At 38.9% G+C, this 23673-nt stretch overlaps 1 protein-coding gene across 4 annotated transcripts in view; it reads left to right on the top strand.

Annotated features, from left to right (window-relative positions):
- CPQ (carboxypeptidase Q) overlaps positions 1 to 23673 on the top strand; it is a 162091-nt gene that overhangs the window by 31401 nt on the left and 107017 nt on the right. For 3 of the 4 annotated variants that reach the window (XM_054192637.1, XM_054192635.1, XM_054192636.1), the window contains 2 exons: positions 3505 to 3712; positions 7750 to 7905. In XM_054192637.1, coding sequence (XP_054048612.1) covers positions 3505 to 3712; positions 7750 to 7905 — 364 coding nt within the window. The remainder of the gene's footprint in view (positions 1 to 3504; positions 3713 to 7749; positions 7906 to 23673) is intronic. The other variant, XM_054192638.1, reaches the window with a different exon arrangement.

Raw genomic sequence — 23673 nt, 5'->3', positions numbered from 1 at the left:
TTGTGTGGCCAGAAACAGCAACAATATTCTGTACAAAGTTTCCTTGATGTTTTAATAGACGTTCATCAGTTTTTAGATACTAAAATGGCTTAAATGTTTGCTGCATTTCATCTTGGGGATAATAAGTTATCTCATGGGGAATTCGCTTTGAACTAATCTACTTCTGGCACAATTGCTGGCAGGTAAGACAGAATTGTTCATGCCAAGAATCAGACTTCTGATGTATGGCGATGCTGCAGATACTTGATTTACAGATGTTTTTATATATACGTACATACACACAAAGTTGTATTTTATGTAGCTAATAAAGAGTAACTGTAATCATTCTTGCCTTCATCCTGCCTGTGACGGATTTTAGACTGCTAATCCATACCATGCCATTTATTTCAACTGTCAGTGTGATCATCGAAGTTGCGGCATATTCAGGTGTTTAGATAGAAACATACGTTTCTGTGTACAGAGGACTTTGTAATATATAATTTTGTTGGTAAATTGTCTTCTTGTTCCCACCACTAACACCCTTCCTGTACCTTAATTCTCAGAAATGACAGGGTACAATTTACTGTTTAATATGAGAAATGAGGGGAAACCCATAGCACAGCATAAATTCTTTTGCTCACTTGCCCAATGCAACAATATGTATAATGTTTCACATGGTGAGAACAAATAAATAGTCTTCAGTTTCATATAGTCACCCAAGTTTATCATGTTCGTAATTCTGTCTTCTATGCTTCATGCCTTTTACTTAGCTAATTCCCCAAATGCTGCGTATTCATCTCTTGGACTGCAGTGGTTATAATCTTTATATCTTGCTTAAGTAAGCAGGCAATCCAGCTCCCTCCTTACATGGGTTTTCTGAAGACTTCTGTTCAATAATGCACAGCCAAGCTCTGGATAAGATAATGACAGGAGTGAGAAAGAGAGAGAACAGCTTTGGACATGGGAAGCAGAGCCACGAGGCACTGAATTGGTAGGAAATGCTAGGGGTAGAGGTCAGTTAATTTGCTTAAAGGCTTGGTAAAGTGAGGCATTTCACATTTTGAAAAGGAATAACTCATTTCCCTTAAACCAATAAACAGTTGGGGTTTTTGTTTCATTCTTCCCGTTGCACAGGAGGTCTTATGGTGATTTTGTATGTGTGTCCACGTATGTATTTAAGATAAACATGGGTCTTGTCACTTCAATAGATGATACTGAAATGGTATGAAATGGGACTCAAATGCAAACGAGACATTGAATTAGTCAGAAGTTACACAAGAAGGAAGTTTTATCTGGTTACACAAAGCACTGTGATTTATGCTTTATGTATACCATGCTGCCATTAAGTTAAACTTGCAGAGAGAGCCTTTGTTTTGTTTTGTCAAAGGATGGCTCTATTTAGCTTCTTTGAGTACATTCAAAAGTAGAGATACTGGGCTGGAGTTTGCAGCTCTGTGTTCTTTTCCCACAAAGCTCACCGTACAAACTCCTGATGCCTGTCATCTGGGGGGGGGGGGACATGAATGTAATTCTCCAAGATATTTGTTCCTGCTCTGGCAGGGGGGTTGGACTAGATGATCTCCAGAGGTCCCTTCCAACCCCTACCATTCTGTGATTTCTTAGGAATTATAGATAGTTGCTGTCTGTCTGTAGAATTCTTTAAAAATCATCCAGAGTTGGTGTGTGTTCATTAATACGGTAAAGTAATGCCAAGAAGAGTTACACTCCTCGCTTCCCAGTCACTAATAGAACGTGTGCCCGTCCAGTGCTGCTGCATGATCCAAGTGGAGCACTGGGGAGAGCTAATATGAAATACGAATTGCAGTCTCAACCTACTGAGACCATTGCTTTTCTTGTGGAAAATGAAATTTTGCAGATACCTGGCTTTATATCCGGTGGCACGGTTCCATACCCAGAATGATCCTGTCGCTGGGATGCTCCTTAGATAGGCAGCTGAACCTGCAGTTCATTAGAAGCAGCCGGAGTCTGCTAGCGTGCTCACCTACCTGCCAACAACAACTAGTAAAATTTGAAGGTGATTCTCTGGTTTGGCTCTCTGTGCATCTTTCTGTAAAGCTAAGAATCTGAATAGTTACTCAGTTAAAATTTTTACACTAGGTTAGTTCTGTAGCTAAAACTCACGGGCTTTTGCTGTAGTAGATGTCTCTTGCCCTCTTAGTGGTGCACTCTTAAAAAGCAAACTTTTTTTGTGTGAAACAGTTTCTTTAAGGTTTTAAAGCATACTACAGTTTGATCTTAAAGAAGCCAGGAGCCTAGATACTCTGGTGCTGGGAGAGATGATCTTCCTGTTTTTCTGTTAGTTCTTCTCATGTATTGCAGTCTCAAATATAAGTCTTTGAAATCTTCTCCAAATGATTCTTGTGCCACAAAAAAAAAAAAAAAAAAGAAGAAGAAGAAAGAGGACTTTCAAGGAGAAACATTTTCTTCTTAAAAACATGATAGTTTGACTTCTTTGAAAAATCCTTGCTAGACATTTGTTAATATTTTTAGTTTTCATTGACATATTTTGTGGCATTTAGGTGAAACATACAACACTTAACATTTCAGGCATCCATTACTATTTCTATATTTTGAAGAAAAGTACCAGCCCATATTGTTAAGTAATTTCTACTTATCTCTGTAACCAGTCAAAAAAATTGGGTTTTAAGCATAGTGGTCATATTAATGAATTCTTAAATGCTTTGAAATATAGTTCCTCAATGTTCTAAAAAGTTAGAAGGATTCTCTGCCTTTGGGAAGAACTACTTCTCTGTAAAATCCTTTGTTTTTTCAAGCAAGATAGTACAGCAATTTAAAACTATTCCAACTATTAAAAACAAAGAGCTGGGTGGGATCTAACTTACCATGTGTGAATAGTTCTGCAGAAGAACCTGCCTGTGTTCGATGGGTCCCTGGGAAAACTCCCAGAGGGAGATTCAGTATAACTGTGCTATTCTCCTGAATTAAATATGAAGGTTTTGGGTTTTTTTAGTTTATATGCATACTACAAATTTTGTTGAAACTGTAAAGCTTTAATTTTGTTTCATTTGTGGATTAAATAATTTTATGTGTTTCAGTCTAAAAATATGTGCTTCCAGTTGTCTTATGTTAAGCTAAGTTGTTTAGCAACATATCAAAACAATTCCATGAAAAGATTACTATCTTTTTTTATTAATCCCATAGGCAGTTTTTGCAAATGTTTTTGTACTATAAATGATTGCAGCGAGGCATTAAAGCACATGCAGAGAACAGAATTCCCCCTGTGTATCCCTCTTGCCCTTCAAGTTATGTTTTAATCCCAACCTGATCGCGTGGTTTACAGAACTGCGTGTACTTGGTTCAGGGTGCTAGTACAGCTATTCAGTACCAGTCCCTGATTAACTGTTTTACATGGTCTTCCTTTTCCAGTAAGAAGTTAAACCTAATGCCCTGTGTTCTGCACAGTCCATGCTTTTCTCAGTTAAAATTTGCTTTAGGAGAGTTGTAGGAAAGCAATGTTAAAACCACTGTACTATTTTCTTTCAGGAATTACTGCGGAAGTCATAGTGGTAGCCTCTTTTGATGAACTGCACAAAAGAGCTCAGGAAGCCATTGGGAAGATTGTTGTCTACAATGAACCTTTCATCAGTTATGGTGAAACAGTGCGATACAGATCGCAGGGAGCAGTGGAAGCTGCTAAAGTTGGAGCAGTGGCATCCCTCATTAGATCCATTGCTTCTTTTTCTATTCATAGGTAAGCATTTTTCTCTTTTCTCCCTGTGACTCACATTTCAGCCTTTAGTTCATGTGTCATTTCTGGGCAGGCGTTTTTGTTCTCTATGACTTAAACATTGCCAGTTATGAGTGGGTGTTCGGTTTTGAAACTATTGGCTGCACAATAGTTCTTTTCCCCTGTGCTTTGTCATTCTTTCAAAATGTTTTAATTTTTTGTTACTGATCCAAATGTTGTATGATATTTGTTTGAAAGAACTTCCTGCATTCTCAAGGCTACCATAAATATTCTGAGATCAACCAAAATAAAATGTCTTTGGTAACAACATGTACCAGACTGTCAGCAAGAGTATGAACTGGTCATTCTGTGTATTTGACTAGAATGTAAGTGCACAATTTTTATTGTATTGGTCATTTTCCTAGCACGAGGCTGACTTGTACTAGATGAAGGAGTAGTCTGCTTTGAACATAATTATTTTGAACACTTTAGCAGTAAGGTTTGTAATTCTCACTCTGCTTTTTAAGTAAGGTAGTTGAAATCATGATATATTAAAAATTAATTTTTTTAGATGTCTTAGTATGTTATTTATTATATATAGTTTTATATTTCTGAAATGACCACTTTTAGTTTTCTGTCAGCTGCTGTATTTTGTAATACCGTTCTTTTTTTGGACAATATATATTCAGAGTAGTACAGGCCATTTTTTTCATTCCTCTAGTTGCCCAGTGACTGTTTACCCACAGAGGAGCCATTGGCAGTAGCTAACCTGAGCCTGAATGGATGCCACATCATAAACTGGAATTGTATTCTGCTTGGATACTATCATGGTTTCTTTTTGATTTCCACTCCTAGATTTTCTTTCTCCATAAGTCCAGGCTGGGAAGTGGGAAGGGGTAGTATGGTTTTGGGCCTTGTTTAAGGCTGGGACATGCACTTGGACGCACGTTTGATTCCACCATTTCAGACAAAACCTAAGTGGTCACATCTCAGCAGTATGAGAAGTGTGCAAGCATCACCATTTGTGATACTTCAAAAAGTTTGAGAAATGCAGTAATGCCAGCTAACTGTGTTGGATCATGCGCAGAGGACCATTCTGCTGCCTGTGTAGTTGCTTGATAGCATTTTTATATGCTCCATATTCCCCTAAAGAAGCCAACATTACCGGTTTAAAATACTTTCTCAAAAGTAAAGTATTTTGAATTCAGATAGTATCCAGACTAGACTACTGTATTTCTTGGTGCCTGACAGACGCAGCAATGTTTACAATAAATTTTCTAATACCTATCATTTTCTAATAAATTTAATAATAATCAACAGAGTAGAATATGTTTCAAAAACAGTTTTATGAAAAATTATATGTTTTCAAAATAGTTATATTTGGTCTTATCAAAGAATATTGCAATCCGTAATCTGTTGATTATCCGAAAACCGGAGGATGATCTGAACTCTGATTTATCCAGTCCTTAGTTCTGGTGCCGTGCAGAGGTGTTCATTTGAAAGTGATTCTTTGCATTTTCTGTTTGCCAGACTATTTATGGAAGTGCATTTTAACATGTAATGGAAAGTTTAGAGATGAGGAACAGAGGTGGAGACTGCAGGCAGTAAAGCCTGTTTATTAGGTCTGGGTACTGGCATTACAGCTATTTCAGAATTGAATGAAAAGAGAGGAGAAACAGATGCCAAATACATGTTTGTTTAGAAGTATTGAATCCTTAATCAAGGCTGGGAGCCGAGGTATCATTCCAAAAGCAATTTCAAATTTAGATGCTGCCAGGAAGCATTTTTTCATGAAATGTACTTTCTGTCCTTTCTTCATTTACCTTCGCTTAGGGGTTTTTGGGTGGGGGGAGGGGTTGGTTAATGTATTTTTTTTCCTGTATTAAGGGAGGTATTCAGGTCCAGTCCGTCACTTCTGCCACTCCATGATGCCTAGATATGGTTGTCTTGTTTCTAACAGAAAGCAGGTATTGCTGGTAGGCAGGCTGGATTTTATCATCTCCATGCCTTCTATGTTTTCTCTTAATCACTAGCTCTGTGTCTCCTTGTCTGTCCTACTGATGTGCTGTGCTGGATGTGGTGCTTGCTGTCAATCAGTGTCTGGGGCCCTTTTTGTCCAAGTCACTTGCCTTTTTGATTGACTGATGGGAAATACTATGTTGCTGCAGGGAGCAGCGTGTTAGAAGGGTGAAAGATGAAAGGTAGAAAGACGATAAAAGACTTCTAAGCATTGTGAAAGTAAGTCTTGCATTCTTGTGATTTGTATACTGCTGCTTTGTTGACCAGAACCTTTACTTCTTGTGCCTGTGTGTTTACATATGCACCTAAAATATGAGTAACTGATAATGGGATTGTGGCAGTTCTCCAAAACATCCTGGAAACACCTTAGAAGAAAGTATTCTTTTTCTGATACTGCACTATCCTGCTCTCCTCGTGTGAATGAAGGGTGGAACTTCACAATTTCCCCTAAATTGTATAAGCTTTGGTGTGGTGGGTTTTGGGTTGGTTTGGTTTTTTAATTTTTTTTTTTTTTAATTTTTTTAAGATTTCAACCCCTTTTGGACAGAGGGTCGCTTTTTGTTATTTGCTTACTCTGTGTGCAACAAATTAAGCTGGCTGGAACAATGGAAGCACTTTGTGGTGTGATTTCACTATATATATTCATTGGTTAAAACTAGGTACTTTCTAGCAGATTAATGTTTTAGGTTTATTATGCCAGATTATTAGAGTTTACTGACAAGACAGAATTGGTAAAACCACAACATGAATGAAATCAGTGCTCTTGCTGGCAGCTTGGTGGCTGTTCCTTATTCCAGAGATGGCTGCCACATTGTCAAGGGCAAAAAGTGTGAAGGGAACCTCTGAGCAGGGATTATGTAGACAGCTTATTTTTCTTTAAGGTATGGTAGTATAGCTGCGGGGTGAATGAAACTGCTTGGGGACTCAGGCATCCCAACTCTGAATGAGGGCAAGAAGGGATGAACTTCAGTATACTTAGGAAAACTCCTTGCTGTGTTTTTATTAGGGCTTATGCCAATTCATGAGTAACAGTGAAGGACTTGAAGGATTTATTGTTGAGTTTCAAGGTGTGGATTCATTTGTTTAGGTCAGAAATGGTAAGTGAATAGGAAATAAAACTAGCCGCATCTCCCTTGGCCTATGAAGAGATGACAGTAGTTACGTGATTGGTATTACCATGTTGCGTGGCAATTGTGTCTCGTGGCATTGTCCTCATGCTGTGTTACAGTCAAATAATTCTCTTGCTACTTTATAGGTGTCATGTAAGAGTAGGTTCTGTTACTTAGGAGAAAGCCACTGTAACAGGTAGGTCATTTTCACTGCCCTCCACCCAAACGGTGTGTTTATGACAGCCTTTTTCCCAGTAACAATTTCCTGAAGCAGTGGCAATTTGGTGGTGAAAATATTTGAACATGGATATTAGGAGTTAAGAGTACCAGAACTATTTTTAATGAAACTTCTCAAATAACATGTATTACTGTAATCAGTCAACAGTATCCATAGTATTTGGCTTTTTGGAGAAATCCGGATGTTACCTTTTTTTTGCTTTAATAGCTTGACTGTGCTGTGATTAATGGTCTTGTAGAAGTTAAAGTAATATATACATTTACTGTTGTGTACAATAAATTCATGAGTATTTCCCAGTTTGTAGTGGATGTTTTTACAGCAAAAATAGTCAATTTACAAGGCATGATTAAAAATGTGGTTGTAATAAGCTAGCCATAAGTCTGGTTTTCTGCTTCCTATCTGTACATTTTAGAACATTTTATAGATAAAAGGTATCCTTTAGCGATTGAAATAGTCCAGTGTTTATCCTGTGTAGAATGTACTCTTATGAATCTAAAACTATAAGTAAATCCTTCTGTTCCTCAAGAACCACAGATTAGATAAAGTCGTAACACTGTGTCTTGTAATAATAACAGCTTTAAGAGCTCTAGAAAGAAGAAAAATCGAGTGTTTTTTTAAGAACTCAAAAAGAAGGTTCCCCAGAATTCTCAGAGATAAATGCCAAGAGCCCAATTATTATTTTTTAAATGCTGCAGAACAATCTCTCCAGTATATAAGAAATCCAACAGAGAACATATTACAAGGCCAAAGAAGACCAAGGAGTACTTTGACCCAGTCTGGAGACTGTTAACAAGGACACATACTTGGTCAAGTTCTTCTCTTTTTGGGCTCAATTCAGCATCTTATCTGACGTAAGTAATTTCCTTTACTTTCTTTCCTCTTCTTCAGGCTAGGGGTGGCCAAGGCACAATGTCTGCTTATGAAGTTCTAGTAACTCTAATCAAAAGCTGTGTCTGGACAAAAGTTGAATTTGAGTGGCATGGTGCAACTCAAGATTTATGGCAGAGGTTGCATAGATAGCCCGAGTGGGTGCATATGACACAATTAAGTGCAGGCATGACAGGGCTGGAATATCATTTCATGTAATGTATGTCAATTTGAAAACTATTGCTTTTCCTTTATCTTAATTTCCCCCCTTTTAACCCCACTTGGTTTATTTTCTTGTATCATGTATAGTCACGTCTAGCTTTTTGTATATACATTGTATTCTCAAAGTGCATTTTCTTTTCCTCTCCTGTTTTCCCGTTAATTCTTCACTGCTTCGTAAACAGTTCATTCCCTTCTCATTCTTGCTGGCAACATACATGAGTTAGTGTCATTTTTCAGCTCTCAAGTGCTAGCACAGTGATTTTGTACCACATCACCTCTTCCTAACGCTTGGTCTGCTGCCTTTGGTTCCAAATGTGAGACTTGCCTGCTAAGGAGAACTTCCTCCTTTCCCTAAAACTCCATATCTAAGGAGAGTAAGGGCCTATTCACGTCAGCAATGGCAGAGACACTTTCCTGCTTGTTCTGCCAAGTTTTCTGAAATCTGGGATCATACAGTAGTTTTGGTAGGATTTCTTTTGCTTTTTTTTTTTTTTTTTTTTTTTTTTTTTGTAGCAAAGAGGTGCATCTGGCCTTTAAAACTGTATTGTCTTTGAAATACTATATCCTCTGGTTGTGTCATGAGCCCTGAAGGCTCTTTTCCCTCCTGTTCTGCCCCTCCTACAATGAATGCCAGTATACCTAATTTTTTGGTACCATCTTAGGCGTCTTTCTTTCTATGACCCATCACTTTGCCCTAGAAGGCTTCCCCTTTTGCCCATTAAATGGCCTGGACCATCAGCTGTTATTTTCATCAAAAAAATATTGACTTGTGTATAAATTTCTAAAATTTAACCTACATCCTAAAATAATTTCAGAAGCTCTTCAGCTAAACACTTCATTTTTACCGTCTTCTTTCATTTTGATTATTTAATAAACGGTGCAATTGCTGTGAACAAGTGAGCCTATGGTAGCACAAAATAGGAATTAGATTTGTTATCACTTTTTCTTTAGCAATACTGTCTGTGGTAGCATGGGACTGGTCATCCAGGTTGCTGATCAACCAAAAAATTAGCTTTACTCAGGCCTTTGAGTATTGTTTGCTGCCTCTGGCACCCGTTGAAGGGAAAAGAATGAAATTGGATTATGAAATAGGAGTTTTTGTATAATTAGTTTTTGTAAGTTTTTGCAAGTTTTTGCTTCCCTTCCCTCTTTTCGCCCAAAATTCGTAAGCACCTTTTTCTGATGTGCCTATAGCACCCTGGTGGCTATGTGATTTTTCTGGGCTGCTGAAGCCATGCGGCCTCTGTGGCGTATCTGGCCACGTTCAGGAACCAGCCTGGCTGATGCTCATAGGATGCGGAGATGGAGAGAAGCCGACATGTAACATCTCCGGCTGCGTGTACATGCTTAGCTTGTGTGAGCTGCTAGTGCCCCGGTGCATTTGAATTTTGGTCCCCCTCTCCAAGTGCTGTGTCAGTTCAGGAATTTTGCTGTTACTCTGGCTTTTGGCCTGTTAACGGATGTGGTATGTGAGTTAATTTCCTGCAGTTCTGTTCAGTCCTCTCAATTTTTAATTTTCTTCTAATTAAGCTAGCCTTGTGTTCTCAAGTCTGCAGGGGTGGGATGTACCTTAGTCCATCTGTAAACCTACTTCCCTGGTTTTTGGTGAATGAAATAATCTTGTGTCTTGCTCTCTTGGGATTAGGGAAAATATTTTACTGGTTGTCCAAACTTTTTCCTCTTCTAATTGCAAATCATTTTTACATCTTTCAAAACAAAATCCTTTGTGTTGCAATAGAGTTTTTCCATGTTATGATATAATTACAGTAAAAATCACTTAAAAAAAAATAAAGCTGCAATTAAAATTTTAGGTGCAACAGCTAAGACTGAGCATATGTTAGCGGTTGGGCAGTGCTAGGTGTACTTATGGAATGCATCTTTTGTTTAGTTTCATCAGGAAGGAATCTACTGCTGGTGCTCAGACTGCTTTGTGATCAGCAGTGAAGGATTTTGGGAGGTTCACTTCAAAAGCCCATTCTTTATTCAAACTAAAAGACTAATATTGACATACCACATGAGACCTTTAAGAAAGTCACATCATCTGCACAATACTGCAAACTGTTTATGGTGTAATTTCTATTGTAGTGGCCGGAGATGTGCCCTCTGTGATACGAGGATTCACTTCACCAATGCAGATTGTGGCTCTTGATTATCCAATGGAAATTCCAAGAGGGAATGCAGGGCCAGAGACAAGGCTTTCTGTAAGTCAGGGAAGACAAGTTAGGGATATTCACTGCATGTCAGCCAAGTAGGTCTCCTTGATGCTGATTTGTATGTAAAATCAAATGTTATTATTATTGAAAACTTTTTGATAGAAATGGCTAAACCAGATTGCCTTTTTGTCAAGAAAAAGCACTGAGAAAGATCTGGTTTGAAGTGAGAAAGTTACTGGGCTAACTTTCCAGAAATAATGCTTTCCAAAGGATGTCTGTGGCACAAGACATTTCTCTGAGTATAAAAGTAAACTATTTCCATATTCCTTGAGTAAAAAAATCTACTATATTTACCTTTTTTTTCCATTTCATGGGACAGTGCTAAGCTGGTATCTGGAATTTTCCTTGACTGCTTGTAATGCTATGTTCTTTGGTCCTGGTGCATCCTGTTATGAGCAGTGCCACCACTCCTACTTCCAGGAAGCTAGCTCTTGCTGGAAGTACTGAAAATAAGAGAGTTTACCTGTATTATGAGTGCATTTGATGCCTTCATTTATTTACTGGAGAAACTGTCTTTGGTCATTACCATCTTCCAGTGACAGAGTACCTGTTCTTATTATTGCCTTCTGGTGTTTTTTTAATTGTGTTTTTTTTTTTCCTCCCTAGCATGTGGGTTTTATGCGCACAGGGTGCAGTGGTGAATGTGTGCGTTGAAGAGTTATTTTCTTTCAGTGGAGAGGAGAATGCAGTTGTGGTCAAGGTAGTTTAGAATTGATCTCTAAGGGAATTGGAAAACTGAACCTGATTCTCCCCCCCTTCATGTTGTATGTGCTCGCTTTTGACACTGCAGAATTGTTATAAAAAAAAAATAATCTCCTTCTGAGTAGGCAGCATCTTCTGCCCACTTTGTGCAGGCTTGGGGAAGTCACAAGGCATAAAGGCAGCAGGAAGCTGGGTGATAGCTGTAGAGATGTAACAGTAACGCTGTAGCATAACTGAAGAAATCAGGAGGCACCACTGATTATTTGGGAACAATTTTCACTTACGGAATTGGTATAGCAGCAGGAATTGTTCATAGGAAACATCTCAATGAGAGACTATCCTAAGGCAGTATCCTGTGGCAACAGGATACAGCAATATTGTCTTCTGTTCTACTAAGGGACCAGGAAACAAGGATAAAACCCCTTGTTTGTGGTGTAACAAGAGAAAATAAGAGGAAACCATGTTTTATAAGTCTCTGGTGAGCTCTTCGAAGATTCTAGTTATGTTTCATAGCGCTATGCGCGTTGTCTTGCTGCCCTTAGAGATACAAATTGGTGGTGTGCTCTGGGATTTATTTTCTTGCCCTGCACTTAGGGGCTTTCCCTCCAGGATGTCTGTCTATGTTGTTGACTGACAATTCATTAATTTTTACTTGGCTTCCTGTGTTCCCTGAAGGCCAACATGCCAGACTGCATTCTGCAGTGCAGTCTTTTGTGCTCATTTTGGGGCAAATCCTAGCTGTCAGCAAGAGAACTTAGATGTCCTTAGAAGAAATGGAGCCTGTGCTTTAGGAGATGATCATATTGTATAGCGGGCTTTTGCTATTTGAGCAGTGATTAAGGAGTCAAATTTCAGGTAACTTCTTAATAGTGAGAAATCTGTAGATGATGTTTCTTAAGTCGCAATCTCTCTTTGGCTTTTGCCAAACTTTTTGGCCCCTTTTTGCTTTGAACTGCGTAACTCTACTGTTTTGGTTTTTTCCAGTAGACAGGGTTTGATGTGACATCTGAAACCTCTGGGTTATTTCATACATCTGGCATATTTGTTTTCTTACAAAGTCAGTAAAATCCTGATGGAACTAACAAGGGCTTTCTCTGCCTCCTCCTAGTTTTGGTTACTCCTGTTCAGGAATATGTTCCTGTAATTGGGAAGAACTTAATCCATTTAATGTCTAGTAATATAAGCAGTGTCCTGTAATTTCGGTGGAGGCAGGTAATGGGCGAATAAAGTCTTTGTCAACAGACTTTGTTATCCATAAAGATGCTGTGAGGATAATGGTCCTTTTGAAATCCTTGCTTCATCACTACTAGCTTCCCAAGGCAACCCTTTATCAATGTAATATTCAAGTTTTTATCTTTTCTTCTCTTCTGGCCCACACACTCTCCTAACATTACTGACTCATGCATTTTGTTGGTAGCTAGATGGCCACCCATATCATGAATAGCACGTGTTAACGCTCGTCATATTCGGGTACCAGGAGCACCCACTGATTAGGTTTGGTAATATTACGGAGCTAGTAAAATTTAAAGGAACAGTGTATTCTGCCTTTGCATTGCTAGTCCATGTATATGAAGACGTTGAGTGTGTAAAGCTGCCAAGTGTTGGGTTTGTTGTACTGATCTTTAAGGAGTTACAGCTGTCTTTGCTGCTCACTGTTGAGCACCGTGAACTTTAGCAGTTTTCCGTGATTTCCTGTTTTACCCTAATCAACTCTGGCTTTCTTCGGTGCTGCCCAGCCTCTTCTGAGTCTGTGTGAGTTGCTGTGCCTACAAAAGCCCTGTCAGCAAGTTCAGAACCCTCTGACATGATTGAGTATCTTGATTCATCAATTGCAGGTTCTGCTTTAATGTTCTCGCAATATTCAGTTTTCTTGATTACACTGACAAGAAGTGTCTCACTAGTATGTGGCGACCATAGATGTAGAGGATTGAAGGAAAACCTGACAATGAAAATGCAGACAAATATTAGAGAGGGGTGTGAGTAATGGAATGCCAATGAATTATTTTCACAAGGGGTGTATTTATTTTCAGCTGCTGATAAGATCTGAGAAGTATGTGGACTGTCATTTCATTTCTCTGTATTTCTCCGTGTTTTTTCTGTGTAAGTGCAGCACCGAGGACTTTATCTGGAGTGTTCATCTCCAGAGCACATGACTCTGGACAACTGGAAGAGATTAAATAGTACCAGATGGTTGTGCCAGAATGGTAGAGAATTGGTGGTTGGCGTATCCTAGCCTAATGCTCTCCTTTTTAAATTTAAAAAAAAAAAGACAGTGTAAAGGCTGTGTTTCTTGATGTATTCTAGGATTAACTCCATTAATTTCAAGTTACACAGCAACTCACTTTTTGATTTTGTTCCAGGCAACACTGAAACAGCTTGTACAGAGGTCTAGTGTAGAGATTCACCTGCCTGTCCAATTTTATTATTCTCATGTCTTATAATTGGTTTTCTAGTTTGTACTTCCCACTGAGTATTGTTTCTACTCCTCTATTACTCAGGATACTTTCTCAGAATCTATTTGGTATTGTTCTTAATCTGATGATGTTACTAAAAATTATCTACACGTTACAGAACAGTTTTGGCATGTATATATTAAAGTTTTATTTATGAAACATATTGTGTCTTCTGTAAAACATCTGAAGTATTCTTTTCAAGGCTTACTGCTGATTTCCAAAAGGTTTATGTAGGGACTCTGGCTGGATTTGTGTGCTTCAGAATCTGTCTCATGCATACAACAAAATGTTTTATTTTGATATGTAACCTTTTACTTATGTCACATAAAACAAACAGGGAGAAAAATATAGGTGCCATTTTAAAAATATACTTAATGTGCTAGTCAACTGTTAATATCCACAATCTCCTGGGGTTTATGCCCCAGGAATGCAGAGGATTTGGAAATGCTAATTCCTAGTTTTGTTTTGCCTTGTTTGCTTAAACATGTGAGAAAATGTGTATGATTTACTCCAACATGTTACGATTTCTCTTCACAAGAATGCTTGCATTGTTTTTGAGGGGGTAGGGAGCCTCTCATTTTTCTGGTTCTTCCCACAGTCTTGCTTGTGGCTTGTCCATATGGTAGGGTATTTCTGTGTTATTTCATTAAATGTTGTCTTCACGTAGGATGGCCTCACCCTGCTGTGTTAGCTCTACTGTGATGTAAGTCAGGCATTTAAGTATGATGAGCTAGACCCGTTTGTATGACGAAACCCCTTACTTACGGCACACAAGTTTTGACTCGTGTTTTTAGGAAGTCGGAGCAAATTATTCCACAGTTGTTGTTTAGAATTGTTTTCTAATGTAGCCTGTTGTTGATGGCCAACAGTAATAATGGGCTCTTCCCTGTAGAAGTAATGTCCTGTGCCTTCTAAGTGTAACCATTTCAATTACTTTAATCCTTTTCTCCAGCTTTGTTTTCCCTTCAAATCCAATCAGTCACCTGAGCCTCTCTCTTACAATGCCCATCTTGTTGCATGGGATACTAATCCTTTGGCCTTGCCTGCAGGGTAGGGCTAAATGGTGAAAATCCTTCTCCATCTGGTTTATTAAATGAGAGGTGCCAACTCCTGTCTCTGCTCTGCCAGTGATGCCAGCTTTGATTACTTGCCTGTTCTCTTCTCCTTCAGGCACCTTGTACTTTCATTTTGTTTCTATATTTAGGAGGATGGTGCAAACCTAAAGCCCTAACTTTGTTCTCTTCCAACTTTTCTTTTTACATCTGACCTTTGGTTTGGTATTTATAGATCGTTCCCATATGTCGTTAGCTGGGAAGGTGACTAGGGCCTGTGACTTCTGCTAAACCGTTTCATTGTTGTCTTGCTTTCCTAGGCACTGTCTGCAGTACTTCTGCATTGGCGGCCTACTATGAATACTGCAAATACTCTGTGAAACAGAGAGCATTGTCCTTGATGATATTTCTGTTTGTTATTAGCAAGCAGGGTTGAGATTTGACTGCAGTTCCTGGCTTTTAAATGTACTGTGGTCACAAAAGAAGAGCACTTATACTAAGAAACAGAAAGGAACCACACGGTTTGTGATTTACTTATTTCTATTTGGATTTCATCATACTAGTTTGCTGGTGACTGTGAAGCACACAAAATATACCTCAACAAGAGATATTGAAACTATTGTACTGTTTAGCTCTGGAAAATTCAGACTGATTCTAGACAGTTGTGCACAGGACACCAAAAGACACTTTTGTCAGACGAGGGAGAATAATCATGTGAATTAACTAAACCCAGGGATTCTGAAGGTCCATTCATCACTCTGCCTCATGTCCCCGTGGGATCTTGAATAGCTCATGGTAATTTCTCTCTTTCCCTGTTTGCAAGCAGCAGTAATATTTTTTGAATGTTAATTTAGTGTAACATTTGTACATTTTTTACTGTAAAGAAGACAACATTAAAAGTTGACTCTTTTAAACTGTGATTAGGTAGTCAATAGTAGATTCTGCAATAATTTGCCTGTGCCAAACGCAAGTAATGGTTGTGTTGTTACATAACAGTGGGTGACTACTGCTGATGAGAATCCATTACATGACCATGGGTTTTTATTATGAAATAAAATGTAGTGTGTTTGATTGTTAACTTCTGCTAGATGGGAGATTTCAGGTTGACCTAGCAGAGATCTGTGGGAAGGCTCTGGCAGGAGGTGAATGACAGAGAATACAGGTTGTTACTGTGGAATATCATATTTTCAAATGTAAATATTTAAAATCAGTTGGCTGACTGTAGCTCAAAGGATTTGAATTTTGAGTTCAATTCAGTAACAAGTCACTGTGAGAGAGTTGAAGTCGCTGGAAAGAGCATGAAGGAGCTGGAATTTCATAAAAGTACCAGGCTTTTTCTTAGTAACAGCTCTTTATCATCAAGAACAACATGAACTTTAGAAACCAGGTCCTGGGATTCAAATGTGATTTTGCCAAAAGTCTGAGGTTTGGAAAGAGTGAGCTCACAGGTGGGATGTAAGGGAGGTTTTAGCTGTTCTATAATCTGTGTATTGCTTGTACCTTTTTCGGGGAGTAGATTGTGATTGTTCTTTGAGGAGGGTCTGTGTCTCCCTCTAAGTATCTCTCCTCGCAGTCTCCAAAGAAGGAAACAACAACTTTCAGGGCTCCCAGTTTCAGGCTCTGAGAAGGCTGTAGTCGCTGCTGGGACAACATGGGAGAGTCAGAAAGAATGCGAAGGGACCTGGCAGCTTGAGTACATGCTCTTTATCTCCAGAAAGGGTGTTAGAGGGATCTACGTTTGTGCTCAAGCCCAGAGAGCTTGAGCAGGGATTCAACACTGTCCAGATGCAGCCAGCACCTGGAGTCCAGAATCCTGGGCTGCTGGGTTTATCTGGGAGACCATCCAAGGCTGTAACTCCACAAAACTATGTCTTTTTTTTCCCCTCTTCCTTTACTTAGTTTATAATGCTGACAATCTAGGAAAACAGAAATGGTGTGCTGCAGTGTCTGAGAGAATTCTAACATTTCGGTATTGCCAGAAATGTGATGTGAATAGGCATACCCATGAGTAAACTCTAGCAGAGCTACTTGGAATAATCAGTGCAGCTGCAATTTATGATTTTGTAAGCGTAACTGGTTTTCAGTGCCTAAAATTACGTTTCAGTCATGTAAATCTTTGTATAGTACTTCTCAGTGACAATCAGTGATGGATTCCTTTAACCCTTTCCCACATAGAGCAGTACCTTTTATTCCTTGGATGTTTCAGTGTTACTTAGTGGAATGACTTAGGAGTTAATGAAAAGATGGCAGAATCCAGGCAGGTACAAAAAGATGACAAGGAATTGGAGAACACCATTGTAAAGCATCAGAATTCCAGGTAATGCTTGTCCACAGAAGTTTCCTAAGAAAGGAAAGGAGAATGCCGTTCGTTCCTCTGAGGGTCTCCCCCGTAAGCTGTCAAAACAACTGGTGTAATTGGTCGTCATACTTTTCGTACAAAATTAAAAAAAATTAAAAATTAAATGCTTTAGATCCGTGTCAGCTCATCATGCAATGTGCTTGGGTGTATGTCTGTATAAACAGAAAACGTACAGAAAGGGGATGTTTTTCAGAAGGACATTAACGAGTTAGCAGGGAGCAGAGCTTGTGAGCTGGACAGTCTGGCTGTCGGGGTTTCAGAAGGATGCTCCTAAATGGGTCTGCCTCCCCTAAATGTTAGACAAATCACAAATTTCCAAGGAAGAATACATTTTTATCAGCATTTTTTGTAGTCAAGCCACTCAGTAGTTTCGTAGCTCTGTCAGCAAGAAGTGATACTCTCTGATTTGGAGTGTACCGTGGGTCATGTCAACCATCAGCTGTTCATTGCAGGTGAACAGTTCAGTGGTTAAGTAGTAGATCAAGCACGGTCATGTTAAAACAGGAGTTTGTTAATATTGGTATTAATCAGTGTATGGACTACATTGCAAGATTTACCCGCAAGTCAGCGGACCTTTATTTTCATGTAGATGAAATTATTAAAAGCCCGCTTTGAGGGCTGGGTGTACAAAGGCTTTGCAGGCTGCAAGTGATCTTTAGGCTGCACTTACAGAACAACTGCTTTCAACTACATGATAAATAGTTATGCACAGCACACATTCGGCGTTGTTCTATAGAATTCAGTATCGGTTTATAGACAGGCTAGATTTGAAACAAGTACCATTTCCAGCGAATAATTTAAATAACTCCACTATACTTATGCAGAACTGTAGTACAGAGTATTTTACAGAAACAAATTTTTGCTTGACAGCTGCAAGTTAATTCAGCCGGTGCATATTATCTTGTAAAAACAGTTCTGCTTCTAAAATTATATGATACACTTCTTTCTAAGAAGGTACAGTTTTTTAACATATTTTCTATTTATATTATTCATGAAGTTATATACGTGGTCTCAGTGTTAACATTAATCATTAACAATCAGTAAGATAATTTTCCTGCATAGTGTTCTTCAGGGGGGGAAAAATCATCCCTAGTTAGCATTTGAACACTGGGCAGAAAATTACCACTTTTTATTCTGTTGCTGTCTTGCAGTGAAGCACTAGGTGGGCTTCAACGTTTTCGTGTCTTGAGCTCTAAGGCTGTGGTACGTACACGAGTCTATGAATGCAGGTGACTTGCTGCACACCCTTCCTCGTGGAGGCTGCCTGAGCAGAAGTGACACCCAGGATAGATGGGTGAGGAGGAAGCGGGGAAGCCCGTGGTCCCCCCAACAGCCCTCTTCTCCAGCTACCAGAGGTGAATTTGGAGAGCTGCAGCATTCCCATAGCTGTCACTTTTTAGGTAGTCTGGAATCTCGTCATGTCCCTAAATCCAGGTCACTTTCTCCATCACCACAGTTAATCTGATTTGACTGTCTGTGTGCCCGTATATCTTGATTAAGGTCCAAAAGCATTTGTGTATTTAAATTTATGTACAGACTATAAAAGTCATGATCATTATTGTGCATTCCAACAAAAGCCTACAGTCTGCTACCTTTTTTCCAAGAACATTTTCCTCAGCAACATGGATCAGCTAATGAAAAGGAAAGAAAATTGTGTTCTTTCAGACAGTCTGTCTTCCAGCAGAGACTCTCTTAGGCACTCTTTATTAGATATTAAAGAAATCCATAAAATGTAAGAGTGGGATTGAGAATAATCTTCTCTCCCCTTCAGAGGATGATGAAGGAATCAGTGTATCTCCAGGATTAAATTGGAAGAGGACAAACCTCCAAACAGTAAGCAAAATAATATGAGTATATAGTATGTATTGAAGAGCACGACAAACTTGATATCTAAAACAAAACAGTGAGAAAGTGTTGCCATTGACAGCAATTTCTCTTTTCCTTTTGAGGAAGGAAAATGACTTGAATTCTCAGGACTTAACTGTTTTCTCGGGAAAACCCTACATTCATTTCTTCATGGCAGCTGCCGTGTGCCGGGTGTTCCTCCTGTGTGCTCCCAAAGAAACCAGCAGCACGGGAAGATCCCCAGAAGTGATTCAATCATTCTCCCAACCAGGGTTTGCACTGGAACGATATTTTTTTTTTTTTTTTAGCCTGACACTCTTCATTTCCCAGACACAACACTAATTGCCAGGAAAGGAGCTGTTCAGAGGAAATATGTACCTATTGGGACATTTTGTATTTCATCTGATGTAGATGGTGAAGCTTTTGGGAGAATCTTCCACAGTCAACAAATGCAGCTGGGGAAAGAACGCTCACACTTGGCATGACATTTTGCCATGCGTCTCAATATTTAGTCCTAGATCCACAGGAGTTATTATAATGTTATAACAAGCTTTAAAAATATATTCTGTTGCTAAAAGGAACTTTTCTGCTTACAATGAATTTCAGATTTGAGACTGAAAAATTCAGGGTCTGCCTGTAATTTTGGAGCCACAGGCAAGACTTGTCCAAGTTTTGAAAAATTAAACCAAACCATTTCATTGGAGAATGAGTTTATCAAATCAGTGTAATGCACTACTAGATAAAGTATCCGTATCACTTAAGCATCTACATTGCATTTTACATTGCGTGAGTGTCATTGTATAATATGTGAGCTAGATAGGCAAATATAATGATCAGGTGATGTTCAAATAGTTCCTGTCGCGTGGCACTACTAAAATATCTCACTTAAGGGGAAAAATAAGTGTTACCCACTCTGTATTATTTTTACTAACATGCATTTTATTCTCTTGACCTGACTTTATTTTTTTTTACTTGAACAGAAGAAGTGTTGGACTGGTTAATACAACATCAACGAGGAGTTTAATATTCTATAGAAATTAGATCTGTGTGACTAAAAGAAGCATTTATTTAGTGAGGATATTTCAGAGTTTCAGTTTTCTTCAGAAAATATAGGGACTCACCCAGACAAATGTCTTGCAGTGGCTTTTGGCTTGCTCACTGCTTGAGGGCGAATCCAGTCAGGCCCTTTGCTCTGTCTTCTCATATACAGTCAGTTTTTAAAGCCTTTTTTTCCCCCCACTTCTATTGAAGTTAATGGAAGATTTGCTGCTGATTTTCAGTGGGAACAGGGTTATACTCACAAACAGCAGAAAAGATGACTAGATTTCTCCATTTCCTCCAGTTTACTCCTGGGATTCACTTCCATGCAATCTATTGTGATAATACCTAAGTTATTCTACTGTCTGTTTTTTTACTTTAAAAAGCTCTCCCCTTTTATCCATCTACATAGTTGCCTTTGGTGCTAAGATGTATCTTCATGAGGCTTTGTTTGCATTGCCCCAACCTGTTGTAGGGAAAAGCTATTCCTAAATATGTTTAAGACAGGTTTGTATTTCAGATTTTTTACGTAGGACAGTGTCCAAAGAGTGTACTCCTCTGAATGGTGTGTGGTGTAGAGAAGGAAGGGAAGAAGAAAGGCTCCATCCATGCCCTCTTCTGTGAGTTTGAAACTTTCCCCCGACTCCTTTCAGACCTCTCCCCCCTCTGTTTACCTCTGTGGTCAGCTGATTAAAAGGAAGAAATTTTATGGTGGGTAAGACCAGTATCCTCCATCCCTACCCTTTTCCTTCAGCTCACTGAAAGTGTTGGCTGCACATTACCCGTTACCATGACCGTCTTTCAGAAGAAGGAGGAATGTCCGTGTACCGTCCCATAATACATTGTATGACAGAGGAGGCTGAAGTTTCTGAGTGACCTAATGTATAGGTCTGTATATAGGAGAGATTGACCTTTCCTGCTACTGTCTGCAATGAAACAGAGACTTGGAAGCACTGATACGGTGATTGATCCTACACTGAAAGCTCTTGGTGCCTCTTCACACTTGTTTGTGCCTGATAATTTTATGTAAAAATTCATTATCAGTACTAACAAACGTCGTTAAATGGAGGAGGTATGAAGGCCAGATCAGTACTCTAGGCAGCTAGCTGTTGTGTAGTTTGCTTATGTATTGCTAACCCTGTGATGCCTCTTTGTCTGATTGTCTGCTTTCCAAATAAAGAAAAAGTAGTGTTTTGTTGTTGTTGGTTTTTTTTTTCCTTTGGATTTATTTATATCCTTCCTGTAGGTATAAAATATAACATCTGTTTCCAGTAAGGTTTTTTTAATTTGTCCTGTGTGCTCGCTAGTCTCTGGTGTTAGAGGGGTCACTGAAGATATAAATATGGCTTCTGCTCCAGGCTGAGAAGCCAGGAGTTCAACAAAAAATTAAAAAGAAACCCTGTGAAGCCAGAAGCCTTGCAGCTGCTGGCAATTAGGATTGTCATTGGCGTTCCCTCCAGGAGCCCTCTGCTCACATACCTATGGTAGCGTGCAGCAGGCAGCTGCGTTCCCACAAGGCGGGGATGTAAACACAGGAGGAGGGAACTTGGTTCTTCATATTGAGCAGAAGGAGGCCAAACAGGTGTATGACTTAAATGGCTCCCTCAAGGTATTGTCAGCTGCTGGAGAGTCATCCTCCTGTCTGTAAGATGCAGAAAGTTTCTTTTTCAGTTAAAGAGCAGCTGATGCAAGCCTCCATTTCCTACAGACGTTTGGAAAGGATTGTGCAGACTTTTCTACTTTCCCAGCAGTTGGATAGTCCCGGGGTGGAATTCATTGGACTTGCTTCATTTGATCATTTTACCATTCACAGTTGTTTTCTGCTTCTTGTTTGACAAACCATGTCTAATCTACGATATTTTTTAAAAACTTCTGTGGTTATTGTAGAATTCCCTTGGTGTGTGTGGTACTGAATATTATAATGAAATACAAACATATACGTGTTGGTTGCATTCTGTAGCCTAGCATGTATATAATTACGTCAAAGCTATTATGCTTGTTTGGTAAAGCCTAATTTTAATGAGTGCCTAGCACTGATTAGATGCAGTTTTCTAAATGTTAATTTAAATGGAGTCCATGTGGTAACAGGGTAATGCTGTACCCTTCCCACCCCCCCACCCCCCCCCCCAAAGGCAGTTTTCCTTGGTAAGGCAAATACTTTCTGGGGTCTCTCTTACACTTTATTACACTTTATTACGCTTGTGTAGATACTACATCAGTTAAAGGTTGGTACAAAGTAATCTGGAAGAGACTGTATAACTAGACTCCAAATATTCTGTCCTTGGTAACGGACTGCTATATTATATTATTTAATTCCATATTTGCACCACATCATGTTTTTGCTTCTTAGTTTTTTAAAATTTTCTGTGCATATTCATATTTTGCAGTCTTGCTATGGTTTCAGCTTACTGTAAACCAAGAAATCAAATCCTACAAAGCTAATATAAGGAGCAAGCAAAGCAGGAGAATCTTGGGACAAATGATGTCAGAAACACAAAATTAGGCTGAATTTATTTCTTTTATGTTTTGCCAAGTGGCTGTAAATGGGAAATAGTCTTGATTTTATTTTTAAAGACCTAATTCTTCTGAGAAGACTAACAATACTTTTGACATTTTGACTAATTCTGTTACGGTTCAGTTTCTCTATCCAGATAATGATGAGAATCTTGAAAGAATATACACAGTCTGTGTGTGCACAAGAACATGTTTTGTTTTGTAAGGACTTTATGGTGCTGGAAAAGGCGATTTACTTGAATGGAGTTCAGCCCTTGCCATGCTGCTCTAGATGAAGAGAAAGATAGAGGAGTGAGGCACTCATGAATAGCTATTATCCTTAGCTAACAGCGTACATTTCCCCTTCTGTATTGCTACAGGATATTCCATCACTCCTTTAAAGTGTAAAGCATTGCATGTGAGGGAGTTTTCTCTGATATGTAAAATACACAAGTGAAAAAACAGCCAAAGTGTGAAGAAGATGAGAGCTCATTACTGAGAGTCACAGCTGTGATCTTGCTATGGATATAGCCAGTGATTAGTATAGTCATGGTTCCATTCAGGAATCTATTTTATGATTTAAGTCAATAGTAGCAAACTAGCTGACCTGATAGGAATGTTTAGTTTACATGTGGTTGACACAGGGAATGTGGCATGGGTCCTGTAGGAAATAGACTGTCATGTATGTAATTAAGAGTCTCACAATATGTTTGTATAAGTGAGTAAACTAAAGATACTTGGACAACATTCATTTTGTGTTTCCCAACCCTAGATTGCTTTATGAGATTGGTGTGAAGAATTGTGCATTGGGGGGGTGTGTATACACATTATGGCTGAAGTAGATCTTTGTAAGCTTTCGTATAATCAAGTTTTGGTTTTATGCCTTGTAGTCACGTTAGAGTTTTTGTAATGTCATGCTTGCTTCTCCTTTTAGGAGATGGCTATCTTTGCCTGAGGCTTCAACTTGAGAAGTGTTTTTCATCAGAGCATCCAGTTTGGCTTGAAGCACTGGTTCTTACACAGTTTATTTGTCCTTGGGCATTTTAGCTTATGTTAGAGATAAGGGTTGGTAGTCCAGGAACAAAGTAACGAAGCATGCAATGTCGGCTGCCGCCGTAACAAGAGGCAGAACTGACCTGACACCAGCAGCAGATCTTTTCATCCACGCCTTTTAGTTTCTCCACATTTGATTATTTTACTCAAAAGAGAAACTAACTAGCTGCCTCTTGACTTTTTTATCCTTCCTTTACACTTTTCTGTAAGATGTAAGCCACATCTGTTTCTTACTAGTCATTTGATGTGCACTTCTCATAGAGAAAATGCTTTATTTTTTGGAGCCTTTCCTCTGCTTTGTTATTCATACTGTGATACCTCT

The sequence above is a fragment of the Rissa tridactyla genome, chromosome 2 (genome assembly GCF_028500815.1).
Source record: "Rissa tridactyla isolate bRisTri1 chromosome 2, bRisTri1.patW.cur.20221130, whole genome shotgun sequence".
NCBI classification, from domain to species: Eukaryota; Metazoa; Chordata; class Aves; order Charadriiformes; family Laridae; genus Rissa; species Rissa tridactyla.
Note: the sequence above shows the minus strand (reverse complement) of the source record. Positions and strands in the feature narration are given on the sequence as shown.